The sequence below is a fragment of the Daphnia pulex genome, chromosome 2, assembly GCF_021134715.1.
Source record: "Daphnia pulex isolate KAP4 chromosome 2, ASM2113471v1".
NCBI classification, from domain to species: domain Eukaryota; kingdom Metazoa; phylum Arthropoda; class Branchiopoda; order Diplostraca; family Daphniidae; genus Daphnia; species Daphnia pulex.
In genome coordinates this window covers 11,472,814-11,495,071 of record NC_060018.1, presented here as the reverse complement: position 1 = coordinate 11,495,071, position 22,258 = coordinate 11,472,814, and the positions used below count along the sequence as shown (strand labels likewise).

The 22,258-nt window shown below is 41.9% G+C and overlaps 4 protein-coding genes across 8 annotated transcripts; 3 read left to right on the top strand and 1 right to left on the bottom strand.

Annotated features, from left to right (window-relative positions):
• The first annotated feature begins 45 nt into the window (after positions 1-45).
• Positions 46-17,572, top strand: LOC124203675 (6-phosphogluconate dehydrogenase, decarboxylating-like). 2 transcript variants are annotated; one of them, XM_046600445.1, is made up of 12 exons: positions 46-163; positions 13,826-13,947; positions 15,178-15,297; positions 15,398-15,593; positions 15,672-15,720; positions 15,815-15,846; positions 15,923-16,094; positions 16,224-16,308; positions 16,367-16,602; positions 16,677-16,813; positions 16,890-17,112; positions 17,192-17,572. In XM_046600445.1, exons 1-12 carry the CDS (start codon positions 156-158, stop codon positions 17,285-17,287), a joined length of 1,476 nt encoding a protein of 491 aa, XP_046456401.1. In that variant the 5' UTR covers positions 46-155; the 3' UTR covers positions 17,288-17,572. The 2 variants fall into 2 exon arrangements, with proteins under 2 accessions (XP_046456401.1, XP_046456408.1); XM_046600452.1 differs by lacking the exon at positions 13,826-13,947 and having other exon boundaries at positions 73-163.
• Positions 3,619-6,853, top strand: LOC124203692. Of its 2 annotated transcripts, XM_046600463.1 has the most exons (3): positions 3,619-4,429; positions 5,919-6,131; positions 6,196-6,853. In XM_046600463.1, the coding sequence occupies exons 2-3, from the start codon at positions 6,113-6,115 to the stop codon at positions 6,789-6,791; spliced, it is 615 nt and encodes a 204-aa protein (XP_046456419.1). In that variant the 5' UTR covers positions 3,619-4,429; positions 5,919-6,112; the 3' UTR covers positions 6,792-6,853. The 2 variants fall into 2 exon arrangements, with proteins under 2 accessions (XP_046456419.1, XP_046456427.1); XM_046600471.1 differs by lacking the exon at positions 3,619-4,429 and having other exon boundaries at positions 5,643-6,131.
• LOC124203659 lies at positions 8,629-13,414 on the top strand. Its single transcript, XM_046600406.1, has 2 exons — positions 8,629-8,671; positions 8,760-13,414. The coding sequence occupies exon 2, from the start codon at positions 8,882-8,884 to the stop codon at positions 12,839-12,841; it is 3,960 nt and encodes a 1,319-aa protein (XP_046456362.1). The 5' UTR covers positions 8,629-8,671; positions 8,760-8,881; the 3' UTR covers positions 12,842-13,414.
• LOC124203669 (proton channel OtopLc-like) lies at positions 17,314-21,772 on the bottom strand. Of its 3 annotated transcripts, none has more exons than XM_046600413.1 (13): positions 21,285-21,772; positions 21,126-21,194; positions 20,617-21,059; positions 20,437-20,529; positions 20,334-20,346; positions 20,165-20,266; positions 19,970-20,069; positions 19,456-19,596; positions 19,223-19,383; positions 18,486-19,142; positions 18,239-18,424; positions 18,069-18,173; positions 17,314-18,000 (listed from the first exon to the last, which is right to left on the bottom strand). In XM_046600413.1, exons 1-13 carry the CDS (start codon positions 21,300-21,302, stop codon positions 17,791-17,793), a joined length of 2,298 nt encoding a protein of 765 aa, XP_046456369.1. In that variant the 5' UTR covers positions 21,303-21,772; the 3' UTR covers positions 17,314-17,790. The 3 variants fall into 3 exon arrangements, with proteins under 3 accessions (XP_046456369.1, XP_046456378.1, XP_046456387.1); XM_046600422.1 differs by having other exon boundaries at positions 21,354-21,771; XM_046600431.1 differs by having other exon boundaries at positions 21,126-21,190; positions 21,354-21,771.
• Positions 21,773-22,258: the final 486 nt, after the last annotated feature.

The following is a 22,258-nucleotide window of genomic DNA, read 5'->3' as shown; positions in this document are numbered from 1 at the left end:
ATTTCTTGCATAGCCTTATCTTACCTTACTGTGATTCCGATATCATATAAAGCAGGTGTGCCAGTATGTATCTCTTATCGTCAGTTGTCTGGTGGAAAGCAACCAGTGAAAGTGCATTGTGCTTCTAATAAAGAAAATTGAGTTTTTTTACCAACATGGAAAAGTAAATCAATATACGTTCTCTATCTGTATCTAATTCTATAATGTGTCAATGTTATCTTTAAGTTAGCAGAGGTAGGGGTTGTATGTGATGACCATACAATGAGGAAAACGACCTTTAAAAAATTCAATTTTTCATTAAATATAAAAAAATTAATCTTTTTTCTTATCACCATTGACTTTCATCTTTCTACATTGCTGCGTATATTTTTGTTGCGTTAAGTTGATTTTTAAGGAAATTATGATGCATTATTTTCTTTCCATTTTTAGTTTCTTTTATCAGAACAAGTAATACAATTTTAGCAATCAAAATAAGCATTGAAGGGAGTAAATATTAACTTTATTTCTCAAATAGTTTTACCTTTACACTTTTGGAAAGTTGAAACGGACCCGCAGAGCCAAAAGTCGTGCGAGTGCCGTTAGTGCGCACCATAATTGGGGATTGCCGGTCTGTTGCTGCAAGTTGTGTCAGCGCGTATGGTTGAATCTCCAAAGACATTCTTTAATGGTCTGCCAGAACACGTGATTAGCATGCCAATAAAAAACGGAAAACATTATCTCTGTCAAGCAAAAATTGCAGCAAAATACCAGCAATCCCCCTTGCCTTGAAACCAAACCTCCTCTAACCTCTTGAGATTTTGCAATCAGATGCCCATATGTGTGAAAACCTAGATAAAGAGACCACTCTCTTATCTCTAGTCCTCTGACATACTTGCCTAACTTTATTGTCCCTTGTAGCGTATATTCTTAAGAGCTTGGAGTGCTTGGTTGCTAGATGGCACCGGTATTTTTACTTTTTACCCCTCCTGCTGAAAGTAAAATGACATTATTTTCTTAATTTCCTTATTATATAGTTAGAATAACCAAAAGAACTGAATTTATTTATATTTTCCATAAATTTTTTCATGAAAATACCCCACCGACTAGCCTTAAAACGGTGAGATAGGTGAAGAATCCCGTCCTTAATTAGAGCAGTCCATACTGTAGCAGACCCGATTCCATAAATACAGTACCCTCGTGAAGTTAGGAAACACGGACTACGAGCCAAAGTATTCCCCTTGTTTTCGCTATAGTTCACATTTGAGTTACTGCAAACGAAATCTTGAAATATCTTCGGGAAGATGAAATGACTGCATTTCCAAGATTTTTTTGGGTACTATATTTTCCCTGCAACTGAATAGATTTAAAGTTTGGAAACATCGTCGCTAACGGCCGTATGTTTCCATGCCAAAGTGTGTGTTAGGAAGAAAATTGCAATAAATCCAAATATGTACAGTCCCCTCCATAAGTATGGGATCACCCCACGCCGTTCCATAAGGAGGCGTGTATTTTTCATATGGGTTTTTCGGTTGGCAAAAATCTAAAAAATGACATAAATTCACCAAACTTGGGATTTATGTCATTTTACGTCTTTTCTATTGTCTGAATTTTTTTCAGATTTTTTCCCTTATTTTTTATGCCTAGAAAAGTGGCGCACAAAGTATCGGAAAATTAGTGCGTAGGCCGGAAAATTAGTGTCGTTTCTATACGCCCCTTAAGTAAAAAGGAAGCAGAGCGCCAATGGTGTATAGAAACGAAACTAATTTTCCGGCCTACGCCAGCTGATTGAGGTTGTAAACCGTAAATGAAGTCTTCTGCAGTCTCTTATTTCAGAAATTCGGGAAACGAATAAATCTGGGAAAATTCGAAAATAATTCATATCATCATGAAAAACTGACAGTAAATTTATGAAAGGGTATTGTATACACGGTTTGAAAATAAAAATTCCTTCTAGGAAATTAAATATATAAAAAGCAATATGAAAAGCCATTTGCACCATAAGACAACACGGGCGGCGTCGGAGTGATCCGATACTTTGTGCGCCACTTTTCTAGGCATTAAAAATAGGGGAAAAAATCTGAAAAAATTCAGACAATAGAAAAGACGTAAAATGACATAAATCCCAAGTTTGGTGAATTTATGTCATTTTTTTCGATTTTTCCCAACCGAAAAAAACCATATGAAAAATACACGCCGCCTTATGGAACGGCGCGGGGTGATCCCATACTTATGGAGGGGACTGTATATTTTCATTTGAAAGTTTTCAAACAGTCGACCACATAGTTTTCTACAAATGGACAAAGTTTCAAATTTTTTTGGACAACATGCTAATATTTTACGATTTTTTTTAAGAAAAAATGCCGATTCATATTTGTGGCGCATTGGCCTTGAAATCCTTGCTGGGTATATGAATGGAGGGAAGAAAATGGGAAAGAACAATGGGGTCTAGTGGTTTTTTCTTTTCTATTCTCGATCCCCGGGGCAGGATAAGCGTCATGCGACGTAGAAAGAATCACGAAAAATGTCATTAAAAATTGCCAGAAATTACCATAGTATTATAACTTTGAATATTGCCCAATTTTTTTGCAAGTTTGGCTCTTACCTACCTAGTTTTACCTCTTAATACCTAGCAAGAAAAGTCAATAGAAAACTTGTTTTGCTAGGTAAGAGCCCTGTTAATAATAAACACATAGTAAGCTTCTCTTTTTTTATTTGAGATAGGGGAGAATAAAAGGTGTGGCTGTTAGTCGCAAGGCAAAGAAAAAGAACTGAGAGATAAAGGACCACAAAACGTCCAATAACGTTTGCATGGAACTGAACATCTTATGAATTTTCGAGAACATAGGGTCCACTCCATTTCTGGGGACAGAGTCGTTTATAAACTTAACCAGCACAAGTTTAAAATAAAAATTTTAATGTTTGAATTTATTGCAATTTTTATACTAACACACGGTACGGAATGGCTCAGTTTAATAACCCTTTGCTGACCCCTCTCTCGTGGGTGTGCGCAGTTAATTCTAAGCGCTATAGGGAGTTTCGCGGTTGCCATCTTGACACGGTATTTGTGTACCCGTAGTGAAGCCACGTCCAAAAAGCATTTGCATTGTCCATAAGAAACGTGTACGAGTGGAAAAACAAAAAGAGAGGCGAAGAGAGGGAAAAAAAGAGTGACCGACCCCTTTCTTCCCCACTCTATTTGTCCCTTCCTTGACTGTCCTTCCATTCGTAACCTTTTCTTATGGACAATGCCAATGCTTTTTGGATGTGGCTGCACTACGGGTCAACAAATATCGTGCCAAGATGGCAACCGCGACGAACCTCCCTATATGTCTAAACCTACTGTACGAGAAATCATATTCTCGGCATATTAACATTATTTTTCGGGGGGTTACAGTTTGCACGAAAGGATGGGTTCCCAGACAATGCGACAGACTATATGGTTTTGAAATAGTTTCGTTGTTTCAAAGTGATAGGAGTGATCACACCTTTGGTAGAAACCTGACATCGACCGAGCTACCAAAGGCTTTTTCACTCTACCCCTGTTTGGGGAAATCTTGAAGCTAGCGCGGCGGACAAAATCTTTTGTCTAAATCAAGTGCAAGAGATGTTTCCTAAATATATTCAGGGAATATGCTGTTCACGACGGAGTCGTGATTTTGAAAATTGGCGCCTCGATCTTCATTTGTTTGTATTTTCTGTTTCGTCTCGCCGGAAGTCCAGACAAGTCCAAACTTGTTTGTCCCATCCCTCTCCCGTTTATATGTTCTAGGTGGCGCTCACCTCTCCCCCGCGCCCTTTTCTATTGTCTTATGTCGCCCTACCCCTAATTGTGAGGCCTAAAGAATTTCGCCTCGTTTTCGCCAGTCTGGCCGTAGCAGCCCCCTTGGATGGTCAGCCTCGTCGTCGTCGTTTACTTTAATTTTGTTCGTTTGTTCGCCCTGCCTCGTGCAGAATTTGATTGTGTGTTTTCGGCTTCTTTCATCCGAAGCCATCGATTTGTACTGTTCGTGATTAATTGTATTTTTGCTGTGAATACAATTCAGTGCAGCGATTGCTGCAGAGTTGGCCGGCAAAACTTGTGTTCGAGTTTTCTATCCAACATTTTATGGTGCATCGACCGGGAAAGCCTTCCCATCGTGCCTGCCGTCGTTTCATCGTCATCACCAGCCTGGTAACTTTCCGTGCCGTGTCCTGTTTTTGCTGCCGTGTTCCCGTTTTGCTGTTCGGCCGATATCTTCCACGCGGTCGGTTTCTGCGTTGCTGTTCATCCGATATCTTCCCTCGTGGCCGGTTTCTGCGTTGCTGTTCGGCCGACACCACCCCCGCGGTCGTTTTTTTGCTGTACGGCCGTTGTCATCCCTGTGGCCGTGTTCGCGCATCTGATCGGCCCATATCATCCCGTTGCTGCGAATCTTGGTGGCCGTGCCGCCTACTTTTTCTTCATTTATTTGTGAGTATCCGTTTGGCTGATTTGTCCGACCTGTCGAGGTTGGTCAGTCGTGGGATCGTCGGTACCTTTTAGGCGCGTCGATTCCAAAGTCATTTCTCGTCTTTCTTCTTATTTTGCCCAAATTTGTGTGTGTTTTGCCGTACTGCTACGGCAAAGAAGAGCCAGGCCGTAATCACCATTTCCATAATTTTTGTTTTGCATTTTTGCTACGGCAAAGAAGAGCCTGGCCGTAATTTTCCCGTAATTTCTGTGTCTTTTTGCTGAACCGCTACGGCAAAGTGGTTCACGCCGTAATCTTCAATTTTTCATCATTCGCGTCTTCCATCGTCCGTTTTCTGCTGGAGCGTTTTGGCAAAGCTATCCAGCTTATCATCGTTCATCGACTTTTTGTTTTATATTTTTTGCTGCTGAACCGCTACGGCAAAGTGGTTCACATCGTAATCTTTAACTTTTTCATCGCGCGCGCCGACTTTTCGTCTCTTTTTGCTGCTGGATCGCCACAACAAGCTGTCCAGCTTAATCATCATCGTCGTTTTCGCTTCGTTCGTTCGTTGCTGGATTGCTTCGGCAAAGCCGTCCGGCTCATAATCGTTCATCGTATACTTTCGATTCGTCTTCTTGGGCTGCTGGATCGACAAGGCAAGCTGTCCAGCTCACTCATCGTTAATCTTCGACTCGTCGTTTCGTCCGTTTATTGCTGGATTGCTTCGGCAAAGCCGTCCGGCTCATAATCGATAATCGTCTACCTTTCGTCTCGTCCGTCTGCTGCTGGATCACTTTGGCAAAGTTGTCCAGCTCGTCATCGTTCATCGTATATTTTTCGTTCCGTCTTTTTGCTGCTGGATCGCCACACAAGCTGTCCAGCTCACTTGTCATCGTCGACTTTTCGTTTCTTCCTTTTGATGCTGGATCGCTTCGGCAAAGTTGCCCAGCTCATAATCGTTCCTCATTTATTATTCGTATCGTCTTTTCGTCGCTGGATCGCCACGAAAGCTATTCAGCTCATCATCGTACCTCGTCTACTTTTCGTTTCGTCCGTTCGCTGCTGGATCGCTTCGGCAAAGTTGCCCAGCTCATAATCGTCCCTCGTATATTATTCGTCTCGTCTTTTCGTCGCTGGATCGCCACACAAAGCTATCCAGCTCACTCATCGATCGTCTATTTTTTCATTGCGTCTTTTTCTGCTAGATCGCTTCGGCAAAGCGGATCTAGTTCGTAATTATTCGATTTGAATCGTCATTCTTAATTTTTCGTCCGTACATTATAAATGAAATCGTCGGAACCTTTTTAGGCGCGTCGATTTACATCTCTTCGGATCGTTTCGTTCGTGCATTATCTTTTCGTTCGTTTATTATAAATGAAATCGTCGGAACCTTTTTAGGCGCGTCGATTTACATTTCTTTGGATCGTTTCTTTTGTGCAGTTAATTGTCGATACCTTTTCAGGGCCGTCAATTAATTGAATTTTTTGGTTTCGCCTTTTCATCCAGCCAGCTGCAGCTTCACCATTCCTCGCGGGAAGAACAGTCCGGCCTCTAAGGCCAGGTGGAAGCTTAAAAGAAAACTATTCCGCCAAGCCCTTCTCCATCGGCAACACATAATCGACAGAGAAGTCGGTTTTCATGAACGGGCAGAAGAGACTACTCGAAGGATTGTGGAACAAAGAAGGCAACAAGCTGCCAAAATGAATCCTGAGATGAATCGTATTTAATTTATAGATTTAAAAATTTTTTCGTGCGTTTATTTAAATTTCATCTCCACTTAAAGAGCCTCCACCATTGGAACCTTCCGGAAAAGAAGTTAATATTCCAGTGCCGGATCGAATTGAACCTCAACGGATTCGTTTGGATAATTTCCGAAATCCTTGGAGCCGTGACCTTACTGGAAAACCGTCGCGATTGCAACGACCCGAACGAGCAAGTCAACCTGATCAACGTCCGCGTCCAGCTCAAGATCGTCCGAGTAGGTCAAGAATTCCGGTTGTCAATAAGCAACCTCCATCTCGTTCGTCTCGTCCGGCCGTCGTGAAACCTTCCGACTTCATTCCACCAACTGGCAAGGATCGTTTTTATCATCCATACAGTCCCAGGCCAGTTCGTCTTCGGCAGCGCTCTATCACACCTCCAGGATATCCGGAATCCGAAGAGGACGAGTTCATTCCGCGATTAGAAGATTGCACGGTGCGCAGCGAAGTTGGTGATTGCGACTATCAACCGGAAGAAGAGCCCCAAGTCGAGAAGGAACAAGAACCTCCAGTAAGAAATTGGAGAATCCGAAACACGAAGACCAAGGCCGTCCGTCACGTCGCTTCCAGCGAGCTGTTCCGTCCCGAAAAGGCTCATCGGATCGTCAACAAAAAATAAATTTTCCTGATTGATGTAATTGTCCTTTGATGGATATTAAGTCATCAATATAAAAGTGAAATGATTTAAATTTCGTTCATCGTTCCAGTTCGTTTTAATTAAATCGTCGGTACCTTTGAGGCGCGTCGATTTAAATTTCGTTCATCGTTGTATTTCGTTTTAATTGAATCGTCGGTACCTTTTGAGGCGCGTCGATTTAAATTTTGTTCGTCGTTACATTTCGTTTAGATAAATCGTCGACACCTTGTCAGGCACGTCGATTTACATCGTTTCATCGAAAGTTGTCCGCCTTTTGTTGGCAGTGTCAACTTGAATAATTTCCTTTCTGCTTCATCATGGCTGCATCAGAATCGACAACTGGTAGGACTATGCCAAATTTAACTGGTCAAGTCCCTGGAGTACCAGATGATACTGGATTAGGCGGAAGCCACCACAGTTCGCGAGAATCGGTTCCAGCCCCTTTAACTCCGGAAGAAAGATTGATCGCAGTCGAACGCACACGGATTGAACGGGATACGTTAGCCGTAGTCCTTGAAGAACAATGTGAAGAGCTTGCCAATTACGTCATTAACAGAGGAAGGAGATCTATAGTGAACCATCTTAATGTGGGAATTGGTCGGCGTATGGAACAACTTCGACAGGCCCATTTAGACCATAATACGGCTTTGCACGATAATAATGATCCTTTTGATAATCCTTACGCCTACATCATAGGATTTGAGATTCGCGCCAGGGATTGTTCCAAACTGGCTGATGATTACCTTCGCCAACGGCAAAATTCTCCCGCTTCTTCAGTTCGATCGACGATACCAGATCAGGATTCATTTCATACTGCGGATCAACCACAACCAGACCCGACTCCTACGCCATTTGGGAGGCCCTATACTCCTCCACCATTACAACCCGGATTTTACCCTCCGACACCTGTGACGCCGCCGATAAATTTTACTCCTCATCTACCACCGCCACTTGGACGACGTAGCAGTGATGATTGGATTCACCGGCGTTTGCCAACACCAGGAGCCGGAACACCTGGATTGGGAGGATTTAGTCCAAATTGGTTAATGAACGCGTTACCCCAGATAAAAATCGAGCCGTTTAATGGAGATCCAAAGGAGTGGCCAACCTTTATATCGTCTTTTCGAGATATGGTACACAACGTAGTGCCATCAGATGCTCAGCGTCATGCTTTTTTAAAGCAACTCCTTTCGGCGGAAGTTCGGTCATATATAGCTGAATATTTGGAAGATCCTTCAACTTATTTTGACGCGTTAGAAGAGTTGAAAAAACGTTATTGGCAACCTCAAGTAGTGGCTCGAAGCCATTTAATGGCACTCATGAATCTCCCAGTTATCCGCGACGACGATCCTCATGCCTTGGCCAAATTGAACCGGACTCTTCACGGTGCTATGCACGCATTGAGAACCGGCGGCTACCAACAAGATTTGGAATCCGGAATGACGCTGGAGCATATAGTGTCTCGTCTACCCCAGCGACTGCGCAGCAGTTGGGGAATAAAGGTGTATCGTATGACACCCAACCGAGCTACTCTTTTAGATTTAGCTAAATGGTTAGATGAGATGGTGATGGGCGAGTTGATGACCCGGCCCACTTCTTCAAAACACGCATCGCCCTTCAAGGAAAGAAAACCGGAAGGAAGCCCTTTTGTGAAGAAACCGGCATCTTTATTTGGAAAAAAGCCACTCGTGTTTCATACAAACACGCCACCACCAGTTCATCAAATTCTAACTTCTCCACCGTCATCCCCGTCCGTTTCGAGAAAAAGCAACTTAAGAAAATGCGCGTATTGTGGAGCCGCGCATTCATTAAAATCGTGCAACACTTTCAAAGCTCTTGACTTAACTGCTAGAGCAGAGTGGGTGAAAGAAAAAAGGCTATGTTTTAGGTGCTTAAATGGCGCGCATCGTGTTGCAGAATGTGAGTCTACCTTGATTTGTAATGTTTCAGGCTGCACTCAACGTCATCATCCTCTATTGCATGGGGCTCCTCGAGTTTTTCCTGCGACTCCCCCGACGTCTTCATCAACTACTCCTGCTAGCAAGCCACCAGCAAAACATAAGCCAGTTGCGATGGCTACAATTGATAAAGAGCCTGATGACAACACATCACTAGCCATCGTTCCAGTAATAATTTCGGCAAACGGAATCGACTTCTCCACATTCGCCTTTTTAGATCCTGGAGCAACTGTAAACGTAATGCGTGAAGATATCGCAGAAAAGTTAAAATGCTCAGGAAAAATGGAAAAAGTTTCCTTCGGAACATTTCACGGTATTGATCCGGAGTTTGACTCTATGAAAGTCAGCGTGACAATCAAATCTCTCGATAGGTCGTTTGAAGCCGAACTACTGAAGGTTTCAACAGTACCGAAAGGGTATTTAAAGCTGCCTCGCCCAATTGAAGAATTAAAGGAGGTACGCGAACGATATGCTCATCTAAGCGACGTCAAGCTTGCATCGCTAGGAGAGCCGACTATTCTGATTGGCGGAGGAAATCAATGGCTTCATCTTCGAATGGACGAAAGACGTCCTCCTGATGGAATCAACGCACCCTTTGGAATTCACACTCCGTTCGGATGGACGTGTGTAGGAGAGTTCACTTCACCATCAGAAGCAACAACCGTATGCAGATCGGATAAACCGCTGCTCCCTATTCAAAAACTTTGTTATAGTATTCAAGAGTCGCCTACAGAAGAGCTCCTTCTCCGTCAAGTGGAGAAATTATGGGAAACTGATAGTTTTCCTATCGTCACCCCTGTGAAACCGTTAGAATCGGCTGAAGATCAACTGGCAAGAAACAAGCTGGACGCAAGCATCAAATTCGACGGTACCAGATTTGAAGTTGGTCTGCCATGGATCTCAGACAAGGTGACTCTTCCGGATAATTATTTACCAGTTCTTCGTCGTCTCTATTCCGTCGAACATAAATTTAGTCGTGACTCCGCCTTTGCGGAGAAATATGCAGCTGTGATTGACGACTACATCAGTAAAGGATTCGCCAAGCCGCTCAAGAAGAGTGAACTTACCGGTACATTCGGAAGAAATTGGTACCTTCCTCATCATGGAGTTGTCAACCCACAGAAGCCAGGAAAAGTGAGAGTTGTTTTCGACGCATCAGCCAAACATGAAGGAGTGGCTCTGAATGAAGTACTGTTGAAAGGTCCTAGTCTTGTCAATGACATAGGAACTACACTTCTTCTATTTCGCGAAAAAACTTTCTCTTTATCAGGAGATATCCAGCAAATGTTTCTCCAAGTTGGCGTAAAAAAGGAAGATCGTTCGGCTCTTCGTTTCTTATGGCGTCCTCCTGGAAATAAAAATCCGCCTACGATATACGAGATGCAGCGACAAATCTTCGGATCGATTTCTTCTCCCTTTATCTGCTCGCAAGTTCTTCGACATGTAGCCGATCTTTATAGGGAGGAATTTCCGGAAGCTGCTCAACGTATTTACACCAACTTCTACGTCGATAATCTTTTAGATTCCTTTTACACGGAAGAAGAAGCAATTCAAGCCGTAAAGGATTCCACCGCACTATTGAAAAAAGGAGGCTTCCATCTCAATCAGTGGCTCTCGTCATCTCGTCAAGTTTTAGCTCTCGTTCCAGAATGTGATCGCAATCAACCTCGTCTCAACTTGGATCTTGATGACCTGCCTACTGAGAGAACTTTGGGAGTCTTATATGACAGTGAAAGCGACCACTTCATCTTCGATGTTAAATGTAATGTGGAAGCCAACACAAAACGTCAAATTCTTAGTGCTGTTTCGACTCTCTTCGATCCGTTGGGATTTTTATCCCCTATCGTTCTTCTCGCTAAACGAATTCTTCAGGAGCTGTGGCTAGTTGGAGTGGACTGGGATCAGCCGATCCCAAATTCAATTATGCAACAATGGAATCAATGGACCGAAACTCTCAACTGTTTGAAGAATTTTAAAGTCCCTCGAGCGCTCACATTAAGCAACGAAATCAAGAATATTCAACTTCACGCTTTTTGCGATGCCTCAACTCTTGGTTTCGGATCCGTTGTTTATCTTCGAGTCACCTACGCTACTGATGTCGTCGCCGTAAATTTCGTCTCGTCAAAGTCCCGCGTGGCACCTCTTCGTCCGCTTACTGTCCCGAAGTTGGAGCTTCAAGGAGCAATAGTGGCATTGCGACTTGTCAAATTCATTCAATCTTCGCTTCGCATAACAATCAGCCAAGTATTTTATTGGTCTGATTCAAAAACCGTCCTTCAGTGGATTGCCTCCAAAACCTGCCGCTTTCAAACTTTCGTCGCTAATCGTGTTTCAGAAATTTTAGAGCATTCTCGTCCGATCGAATGGCGGCATGTTCCTGGCGTCGAAAATCCTGCTGATGAATGCAGCAGAGGACTCTTCCCTGCTGAAATAATGGAAAACGATCGTTGGTTGACCGGCCCCGCCTTCTTGAAACAAGAAGATGTCGATTGGCCTCAACCTATCAAATTACCGGAGCCCAATGAAGATGATCCGGAAGTTTCTGCAACCAAGTGGGTGGGAGTCATCTACGGCCCCGCTCCTGAAAACAGGCTCCGCACTCTATTGGAAAGATACTCTGATTATGGCCTGGCCATGAGAGTCGTGGCCTGGATGCTCCGCTTTATCTTCAATTCCAGGTTGAAATCAGCCAAAGAACGTCGCGGATCTTTTCTTAGCGTCAAAGCTATTCAACAAGCCGGAAATCAATGCATCCGGTCAGCTCAATTGGAATGTTATCCCGAAGAGATGGCGGCGCTGGAGAAGAAACGTTCTCTCAAATCCAGTTCTCCGTTATTGAAACTTTCGCCGTTTATCGATAAAGATGGTGTGATGCGCGTTGGAGGTAGGCTTGATTATGGCCCCTTTTCGTTTGATGTTAAACATCCAAAAATCCTCCCGCATGAACATCCAATCACTCGGCTAATCATCATGAGAGAACATGATCTACTGGTTCATCCGTCAGCTGAAAGACTTCTCAGCTCTATCAGATCTCGATTTTGGATCATCAAAGGAAGAGTAGCCATCAAACGATATTTATACAAATGTCTAACCTGCAAGCGTCATCGAGCGATGCCCTGCATTCCGTTAATGGCCCCGCTTCCAAGACATCGTCTAGCTCCTTTCAATCGCCCCTTCACTTATGTGGGTTTGGATTTTTTCGGCCCTTGCAACATCACTATTTATCGTCGCAAGGAAAAGCGTTACGTCTTGCTCTTCACTTGCCTCAACACTAGAGCAGTGCATCTTGAAGTGACAGCTTCGCTTGATTTATCTTCGTTCTTGATCGCCTTCGCTTCGTTTGCGGCCCGCAGAGGTCGTCCTTCTGTAGTTTACAGTGACAACGGAACCCAAATTGTTGCTGGCAACAAGGAAATTCAGCAAGGGATCGAGCGTCTTAAAAAACAAAACGTCGTCGGCCAAATGATCAAGCAAGAAATTGAGTGGCACTTTTCACCTCCATCGGCTCCACATTTCGGCGGAGTCTGGGAAAGTTTGGTGAAATCAGCAAAGGTGGCCTTAGAAGCCATTGTGGAATCGCGGCCGCTCACGGAAGAATTATTACGCGGTTTTGTGATTCAAGCCGAGTCGTTATTAAATGGACGTCCGCTCACTCATGTCAGCGTGGACCCTCGTGATCCGGAACCTCTCACACCGAATCATTTTTTACTTCTTCAAGGATCTCCAAATTCCGAAGATGACGTCATTGGAGATGAAGAACTATATTCGCGAAAGCATTGGGAGGCTATGCAGGTCATGTCGACTCACTTCTGGCGTCGATGGCTTCAAGAGTACCTTCCAACCATCACCGATCGTCGAAAATGGCTTTTTGACAAGAAGAATTTAGCTGTTGATGACGTCGTCTTGGTGGTGACTCCGAATTCTCCGCGAGGACATTGGCCCATTGGCCGAGTAACCAGAGTCGTCCTCAGCCCTGATGGAGTCGTCCGTTCGGTTTTCGTCAAGACATCCGCTGGAGAGTATCACCGTCCGGTGGCCAAGCTATGTTTATTGGAAACTAGCACTGAAGAATAATTTGTTTATATTTTGTCAAAACTAAAATTCGTTCGTTTGTTTATTTTGATTCTGTTTTGTGTTTCTGATAATGACTGTTGTTTCATAATCAGTAACAGGCCCCGCTGTTCACGACGGAGTCGTGATTTTGAAAATTGGCGCCTCGATCTTCATTTGTTTGTATTTTCTGTTTCGTCTCGCCGGAAGTCCAGACAAGTCCAAACTTGTTTGTCCCATCCCTCTCCCGTTTATATGTTCTAGGTGGCGCTCACCTCTCCCCCGCGCCCTTTTCTATTGTCTTATGTCGCCCTACCCCTAATTGTGAGGCCTAAAGAATTTCGCCTCGTTTTCGCCAGTCTGGCCGTAGCAGCCCCCTTGGATGGTCAGCCTCGTCGTCGTCGTTTACTTTAATTTTGTTCGTTTGTTCGCCCTGCCTCGTGCAGAATTTGATTGTGTGTTTTCGGCTTCTTTCATCCGAAGCCATCGATTTGTACTGTTCGTGATTAATTGTATTTTTGCTGTGAATACAATTCAGTGCAGCGATTGCTGCAGAGTTGGCCGGCAAAACTTGTGTTCGAGTTTTCTATCCAACATATGCTGTCAAGCCCCGCAGCTAGATAGTCATATTACAAACCCATCCTTCCGTGCAAACTGTAACCACTACTAAAAAAAAATAATTTGAATAGGCCAGGAATCTGGGTTTTCATAAAAAAACGTAAAAAAATGTGTTTAATAGAATAGAAACGTGATGGCATAGCAACGTGGTTGGTATGGCAATGTTGCAAGAATTGAAAATATTTCCAAAGTTTCAAATTTCCTACGGTTAGCTCCGCTAATTTATATCACCAACCGCTAGTGGCACTGCTTGACACGGTGTCCGTTTTTTTTCAAATTTAGCATTAAGCTGACCAATCTCCCTTTTCTCTGGTCTTATTCCAACTAAAAGTAACCGATAGCCAAACTTTTCCTTATAATCATTCATAATCTATTTTGTTTTCTATAAAGGGCCGATATTGGCGTAATCGGTTTAGCAGTGATGGGACGAAATTTGGTATTAAACTTGGTCGATAACGGATTCCGTGTTTCCGTTTACAATCGAACAACTCGCCAAGAACGCTTATTGCAGGGTAATTCATTCATAAAACCTTTGATGGGTGTGTTCATACCATGATTTGTTGTCTTCGTAGCTTTAACACGTGTGTAGTTTGCCCGTCCAACTAGACTGAGTTTGATAAAGCCACAGATAAGGAGATGGCTTACTGTGTAAAGTCTGTGTAAAGCTCCGGAAGCTTTACCTTACTTGGCGGTAGGGGCGGTCCTGAAGGGGGAGAACTACTGGGAAGTGCTTCCGGAGCTCGCCGAAAGGAGCAGCGCAGTCGAATTCGTCGTCTGAGGAGGGGGAGGGGGCAAAATGTCGACTGCTGGACTTTACACATAGTGGCCCATCTCCTTATCTCTGTTTTTTCCCTAATCGAGATTTTCGACCTTTTCCAGACCTGGCAACTCAGCATCGTTACGTTGTCTATAGCACCTTGACAACGAAAACTCCATAAATTTTCGGAAAAATACTATAATACGGATAAAAAAATTTGAAAAAATTTTGAAAAAATTTGAAATTTTTTTGAAAAATATTGAAAAATTTTCGAAAATTTTAAAAATTTAGGAAAAATATTTATTTTCGAAAATTCAGAACATTCGTAGAAAATTCCAAAAAATCTAGAATCTAGAAAAATGTTTGAAATTTAAATTCGTATACCCTAGAAGGGAGTGGAAAACCCCCCGAAGCTAAGTTTTTTTAAATGCAATTTGGCAGCTTGTACGTTAAGTGCCGAGAAATTTTATCGTTCCTTCTGAAATTTAGAAATTCAATTTCATGAACCATTATTCAATAACATTTATCGAATCTCTTATAGTATTGTGAATTTGCAATCATTTGCGAAATCCGCCGGAATCTGATAAATGAGCTGTACACTATTTGAGTTCTATTCCTGTAAGTTCAGTTTCATGAAACAGTTAGCAGCTTTCAAAAAAATTATGACAATACACATAGGAAATGTTTTATTAAAATTGTCAATCACGTTTTCATATAATTTCTAGCGTATAAATAGCGTATTCGGTAAACTTAAAATATGACTTGTCAGATTTTTCAATTTGAACACTTCTGGATCACAAATTGATTGAAATAATCGGGTGGAAACCGGAAAGTCTCAGGACTCACGACAGAAATTGGCCCTCATGAGATTAGCATAGTTACGGAAATGTTTTTATTTATTTATTTAACAAAAAAACCCGAACATTATAGAAATTTTAGAAAATTTGTTGCGAATTTTTTGTTTTAATTATCAACATTTTCACAGAATTTCTTGAAAAAGAAGCTAAGCAGTTGGTCGATGCCAAAAAGGTCATTGGTTCCTTTGATCTTTCGTCTTTTGTTACAAATATTAAACAACCGAGACGCATTCTTCTCATGATAAGTGGTAATTTTAAATTTGTACGCAACATTTTTTATTCAACTACCTACAGTGCCGGGTCAGTGATTTAAATTCTGTAACATCATCTCATTTTTTTTCTGGATAGCTGGGCAACCCATTGATTACGTGGTTGATGAATTGACACCTTTACTCGATAAAGGCGATATAATCATGGATGGCGGCAATTCAGAACAATCCGATACCACACGCAGATACCGAGCACTCCGCAATGTTGGCTTACATTTTATGGGGATTGGTGTTTCTGGAGGCGAAGAGGGTGCCAGACATGGTCCATCTATTATGTAGTGTTTTACAATTCATTGCATTTACGACTAATATTGAGACTCTAATGAAACAATCTAAGAAAAACTTTTCCACAGGCCAGGCGGAAGTCTTGAAGGATGGTTGCACACCAAAGATATCCTGCAAGTAAATTCTGATATCTATTATAAAATCCATATGAACGGATAAAAATGTATTCCTTATAGTCAAAGTGCGCATTAAAGATCAAACATTATTTTAGGCAATATCAGCCAAAGCTGATGGAAAACCATGGTATATACAGTCTGTTAAATCATTTGATCAAAAAGTCCTTTGAATCTAAATTTTTATTCCAAATGCCCCCAAAAAGTTGTTCTTGGATTGGATTGGACATTTCTGGTAACCCAACATCGTCGGAAGGCGCAGGACATTTCGTCAAAACTGTCCACAACGGAATTGGCTATGCTGACATGCAATTACTTGCCGAGGCATATCATCTCATGAGAGATGTTTTGAACATGGACCTCACAGAAATAGCTGAGGTAGGCAGCCTTGTCAACAATACTCAAATAAAATACATCGTAATTTAGGAACACACCAGAAAAATTTTTGAGGACAACTTTGACAAGGCAATTCGCATTTAAATTGTTCGTATATTATTCCTTAAACAGGCATTTGATAACTGGAATGCTGGCAATCTTGAGTGGCGTTTATTGGAAAACACGGCAGAAATTCTCAGATTTAAGGATAAATTTGGTTGGTAAAATTGACTAGAGATCACACGAAGTAGCTGCATCTTACAAAATTTTTTTAGGTGATCATCTGGTTGAAAAGATTCGTGATGCAGCCGCTCAAAAAGGCACGGGTAAGTGGGCCGTAATTGAAGCTATGAATGCTGGTGTACCGGCAACAGTGATAAACGAATCAGTGTCCGCGAGATTCGTTTCTGCCCTCAAAGATGACCGTGTCGCAGCTTCCACAAAGCTAGTGGGCCCCAGTCATCAGAAATTTGATGGTAACCTTGCCTCTATGGTAGATGATATAAGGAAGGTAACGTAAAATCATTGAATAAAGTAAAAGCATAAAATTTGAGATTATACTGAGTTATTGTTTTACTCATATAGGCTGTTCAGGCATCTAAAATCATTCTCTACGCCCAAGGTTTCATGCTTCTACAGGAAAGTCTACCTCGGCTGTTTGGATGTTACTTGAATTGCGCTGATTTAGCCCAAATGTGGAGAGGTGGTTGTGTTATTCGAAGGTGAATGGCTTCATTTATTAGCCCACATATAATATGTGGAAACATATAACATTATTAATTTCCTTTTCTCATATAGTACTTTCCTGGATCATGTCAAAAACGCATTTATTCTGAATCCTCAGCTGAAAAACTTGTTGATGGATGAATATTTTATAAAGACGTTGGCGGATTTTCAAATGTCTTGGCGCCGGGTTATAGTAACCGCCATCAACCATGGGATTCCAGCTCCGGCATTTTCAGCAGCCCTATCTTATTATGATAGTTTTCGATGTCCGCGACTTCCTGCCAACTTGCTGCAGGTTTATTTAAATATTTTATCGTTGCATAGTGGAGTTAGTATAACAACACTTACCTTCAATAATTATCTATTCTTTAAAGGCCCAGCGGGATTTTTACGGAGCTCATACATTTGAATTACTAGAACAACCTGGCGTATTTCATCATAACGATTGGAATCAAGGAAAATCACAATAAATCATCCTTTCCGATCCATTACAGTATACACTATACATGATCAATTTCACGTTTATTAATATTAAAAAATAATAATAAAATAAGCGGAACATGAATGAGACAAAGGATTGATTCGTAATCGTAGCAAATAGGAGAAACAATTATATGAAAATACTGCTGTGCTCCAAGCAAATCTATACTAACCATCAGTCACTAACAATAACACGATATGCAATTTTTCTCAGCCTTGTGTCTGCGATCATTTGCGGTTATACGAGCGATAAATATAAGCGCTATATTTAGAAATGAGACAAATTAAATTCTTTGAAGCATTAAAGGATTAGAGTTTGGTGTGCAGCTAAATTGGGAATTTTTTCCTTCAAGAACGAAATACCCATAACTGCTGAATTACAAATAAAGAAACGTACGGCGGTTAAATTTCAATTCGACGGAATACTGCAGTCCACAATGTAAAGTTAATTATAGTTATAGAATACTTTGGCGTCGTTTTTTAAATGCCAAAACTACATCAAATCGGGTTTGACTTTGTAGCATCGCTTCCAGATTTCGCAGAGGACAACTGTCGAGTGGAAGCGATAGAAGATAGTCAATGGCATGCTGACGTTCATGATGATAATCCATGGCCAAAGACCAAAAAACTCGAGTTGCACCGGATTGGCGTCAGCTCTAGATTTTTCCAGCGTATTGACCGCCCACATGGCGATATTGCATATCTACCACGAAAAAAAAGAAAATATATTCAATCCTCCGTCCTTATTTTTTAAGGATAAACTGCAAATACCAAGAGGAAAGTGACCACTTCACGTCCTGGCTTGCGAGATTGCTGGTCGACGGTGTAAGTGTGTCGTCTCGATGCGTCCAGAATGAACAATGTTTGAGCCACAGCCTAATGCAAATAAACATTCCATAAATATCGAGTTTTCATTGAGAAATAATAAATTTTGATCGAACCTGGAAGGTGGCGGCAAGAGCGCTTAGCAGAACCAGAGTCGAGTTGTCTTCTCCTTCCGTTTTGACCGAATAACAGCAAGCGATCACCGTGAACAACTTGTACGCCATCAGCCCAATTTGAGCCACGACCAATAGAACGGCGTCCAATCCAAAGTGGCGCGAAGAATCAAATTTGAGTTCGCGAATCTGCCGAACGAAAAATCATTTAAAAAAAGAAATGAATAATAAATTCTTATTTATATAATACCTGATAGATGCCGACCATTGTAGAGATAAATGCAGCGCAGAAAAGCAACAACCGAGACACGGCAACTTCCATAATGGCCAGCGCTCTGAAAGTGTGATTGTTAATCAAAGCGTAGAAGAGGATGAGGCTGATAATGATCCCAACCAGAACGAAGATGCCAGCGAAGAGACCTTTATTGGCTTTGGCGCAGTCTACCGAGTACTGGTGTCTTGATCGGCGTCCGGTGGCCGATCCGGCAGAGTTGCTCCGGCTGTAAATTCCGCCATCATCTTCGCTCATCGAGACGTTCTTCCACATGACGTAAAGAATAGCAGCACAGATCAGCGAATATTCGATGGCGCAAGGGAAGAGGAACTGGCTGGCATCTTGCACGACGTTGCCCATCATTTCTGATCTCTTGCACTCGTCTACCAGCGAATTGGTGGGCGGTTCGGCAACAACGCTTCCGTATTCCGGGACGACAACCGAATTTTGAACCGTTGTTGGCGTCGAGCTTTGACTGCCGTGATGACCGTCTGATTCGTGATGAGAAAACTGATGAAGGATTTCGTGTTTGGTCTCTTCGATGATAACGTTAAGCCAAACGCAGAGATTAGTCGCCACAATATGCATCAAGCCAAAATAAGCGATGGCTCTCGGCTTGCAATAAGCCGCCATCTGCAAACATCCAAACACAATCAAACAATTTGTTTCGATTGTGCACATCATTTTGAAGTTGTCCAAGAAAATTTAATCACCTTGGCGTTGAGGAAAATGAAATACATCTGGATGAAAGTAAAAGCCATTCGGACGGCTGGAGTTGCGGCCATTAAAATGTTGTGGCATTCACTTCCCGGGACCGTCTCAAAGTACTGTGCGAACTCCAAACCGGAATATATCATCGAACCCACACCAAAAGCTGTGAGTGATGTAAAACAAAATATTTAAACTTTAATAACCTATTATGTGTCATCAATATTAATTAACAAACCAACAGCTCCGATGCGCAGGTAGAAACTGCCGTAGTGTTGCGTTCCTGATTTTTCATAGATACGTGGTGGAGAATCCTCCGAATGGTCGCCGTTCATATCCTTGAGCTTTAGTATTTTGGACGGCCTCATACTTCCACATCCTGTAAACAGTCCCAATAGTTTAATTAAAATTTTGCATGGTTTTGATTTCATCAATCTTTGCATCTAACTTAGACTACTATTACAACAACGAAATCGCATCAGATATCAAAATGTAGGTTATGTAATCAATCAGAAAGAAAGTGCAACTCGCATGTTTACTGAGCTACAGCAATCACGTCTCTACGTTTCTACACGTTATAAAGCGGAACGGAGCGGTGCGCTCTGGCCATTATAATTATCAGCCGCGGCGTGAGCGGCGTGCATAACAATCGCCACCGTGACATTGTTTTGTAAACACTATCACAACAGACAAGTCTAAAAGCCTGTGAACCGCACACGCACAATAAAGAATTCAAATATCAAATAGCTCACCGAAGTAGCGATTACCCTTGGCCGCTCTATTTTTCAACATATTGAAGAAGACAAAGAAGAAGTAGGCGATAGAACCAAAGTACAAGTACAGATAGAAACCCTGCATATAGATGAAGAAACACAATGACAAAAATGGAAATAGTTTGAAAATCGCTGGGAACCGCGCTCGTATTGAGAGTTTAGCGTATCACATACCAAATAGGAAAAAGACGGGACGTGATTGGATATAACTTCGGTCATGGGGAAGGCCAAGCCCATGACAACAAGCAGCTTGGCGTACAACGCACTGATAACTGTCTATTTTTAAAGGAAACATTATTAGGCTTGTTAATTATATCTATACGATTGTAATGAATGAAGTTACTAGCAATGCGTTGCTGTTGCCAGATGAATCCAGTCGTGGAAAATAACCGAAATCGTTAGAAAATCTGAGTTATTATTAAATGTCTTATAGTATCTTATCTTACTCTCCTCGCTCCTTCCATCGTGCAACTAGTGGTGTAGGCACGACATTGCTCAACATGTTAAAGGTGCTGTGCATGGGTGTCAGACAATATCTCCTTTTCAAAGTCCATCATATTATCGTATGAGAAAAATTAATTACCGTTACAGCAAATTTCTTATACAAGAAAAAAATGTAATTTTACTTGGAAGATGGGTAACGCCGATTATGTGCATTGCTGTTGCATCTAACAGACGAAATTCGTTTGGATTTTTTGTCAAAGTAAAGCGACTTCTTAAAATCATCTTCACAATCGCCAGACTGTTCTACAATGTCGGGTGACGAACGGCGACGGACTTTTTCGACTTGCTGGACGGGCGGAATTCCGCCGTCACAGCAATCGCAATAATTCTGTAATGCTGGCTCACCTTTCATTAGCGTCACCAACGACATTTCCGCTTCTGTCGTTTGATCGCTGCAGATTACAACAGAATCAACAGGATCGGCGTAGAGGGCCAAATTACTTTTTTCGGGCAAAATCACTGAGTGTTCATCAGCAGTCTCTCCGGTATTTGTTATTAGAATGCATTCGACTTCGGGCTCCGTTCTCTCTTGAACGACTGACGCGTACTCGATGGCTAGCATTTCCTAAGTCAGGATCGCACAATTATTTTCACAGATTTTTAAAACATTATAGAAATATTCATTCCTTACCTCGTCGCTCGGAGACTCTTCAGGTGATTCTGCTTTGACTTGTGAGCTGAAAAAGGCGACCCTACCTAACTATATGAACCGAATATGTTGAACAGTTTACATTGCATGGCGGTTGACAGTGCGTCAAAGCGGAATCAAAAATATCAATAATAGTAGTACCCAAAGTAAGGCAAACATCCAGGCGTATTTCAATCAGTTACTTATGTGATGAAAGAAATGCTGTAGTACCTGTGTTGGACGTCCAGGCGTGATCGGTGTTAGCAAGCAACTGAAAGTTGGTCCATACCAACGCCCTAACACTCGCTCTTCTTCAAAAATTTCTATATTTTTAGCGCTTTCTGGTGATGTAAATATATTGAAACTTTGGCAGTGAAACAAGTTTTTTATATAAGAAAAAAATTAAAACTCTCAGAAAGAATTAATGCAGTTATAGCTTTCCTATTTGACCGCCATAGTTCTGAAATCTAAATAAACAATTGAGCAGGCTCTGCCATTGATTGCCATGTATAGTTATATTGCTCTTCTGCCCAAGTTCTAGTGCCTACCGATCGTTTAATGAAGCAGCAGTGACTCGGATCACGAAGGTCCGCGCACCGGCCACCGAAGACTGCTGATGTGCAGAGCAGACAGACAAATAAATGCGCCGGTCGCTATGCGATCTCGGCAGCTATTAAGTTTTTGTCTATAATCTCTCACATTTACAATTTCAGGTCGCTCAGATTATTTGTTGACGGTTTTCTTCAAAATATCTGACGTGACTGTTAATAGGTAATTAAAGATCTTGAATTTAGAACACCGCTTCGAGTTGTGTGTTTTTCCAAGAAATTTAGTTGCTTCTTATGTGACATATTTGACGTCGTTAGTTAATTCTCTGCTAGACTTATTCCCGATAGACTTTAATACTCGAGAGTTGTTTAATTAGGCTAGAAAATTGCCAGAACGAATAACAATATTGGAGAAAGCTCAAAACTGCCCAATCACATAATTCAACATTTGCTTCTATTCAAAGTTTTTCAGCGATTTTTCCTCCTATTTCTCAATAATAATACACGGTCATTTCTTATATATTGACAAGCTTCTTGATTATCAAAACTTTTCTTGTCCTCCAGCTCCTCTCTCTGCAGGTTCTCCTC

Excerpts from the sequence above, each read along its gene's own strand:
- LOC124203675 (XM_046600445.1), top strand. Across the intron at positions 15,594-15,671 it reads AGACATGGTCCATCTATTAT|GCCAGGCGGAAGTCTTGAAG; the intron begins GTAGTGTTTTAC and ends ACTTTTCCACAG. Across the intron at positions 17,113-17,191 it reads TTCCTGCCAACTTGCTGCAG|GCCCAGCGGGATTTTTACGG; the intron begins GTTTATTTAAAT and ends TATTCTTTAAAG.
- LOC124203659 (XM_046600406.1), top strand. The coding sequence starts at position 8,882 with ATGGCTACAATTGATAAAGAGCCTGATGACAACACATCACTAGCCATC.
- LOC124203669 (XM_046600413.1), bottom strand. Across the intron at positions 20,530-20,616 it reads CGGCGTTACCCATCTTCCAA|GAGATATTGTCTGACACCCA; the intron begins GTAAAATTACAT and ends GACTTTGAAAAG. Across the intron at positions 19,384-19,455 it reads CCTGCGCATCGGAGCTGTTG|CTTTTGGTGTGGGTTCGATG; the intron begins GTTTGTTAATTA and ends CATCACTCACAG.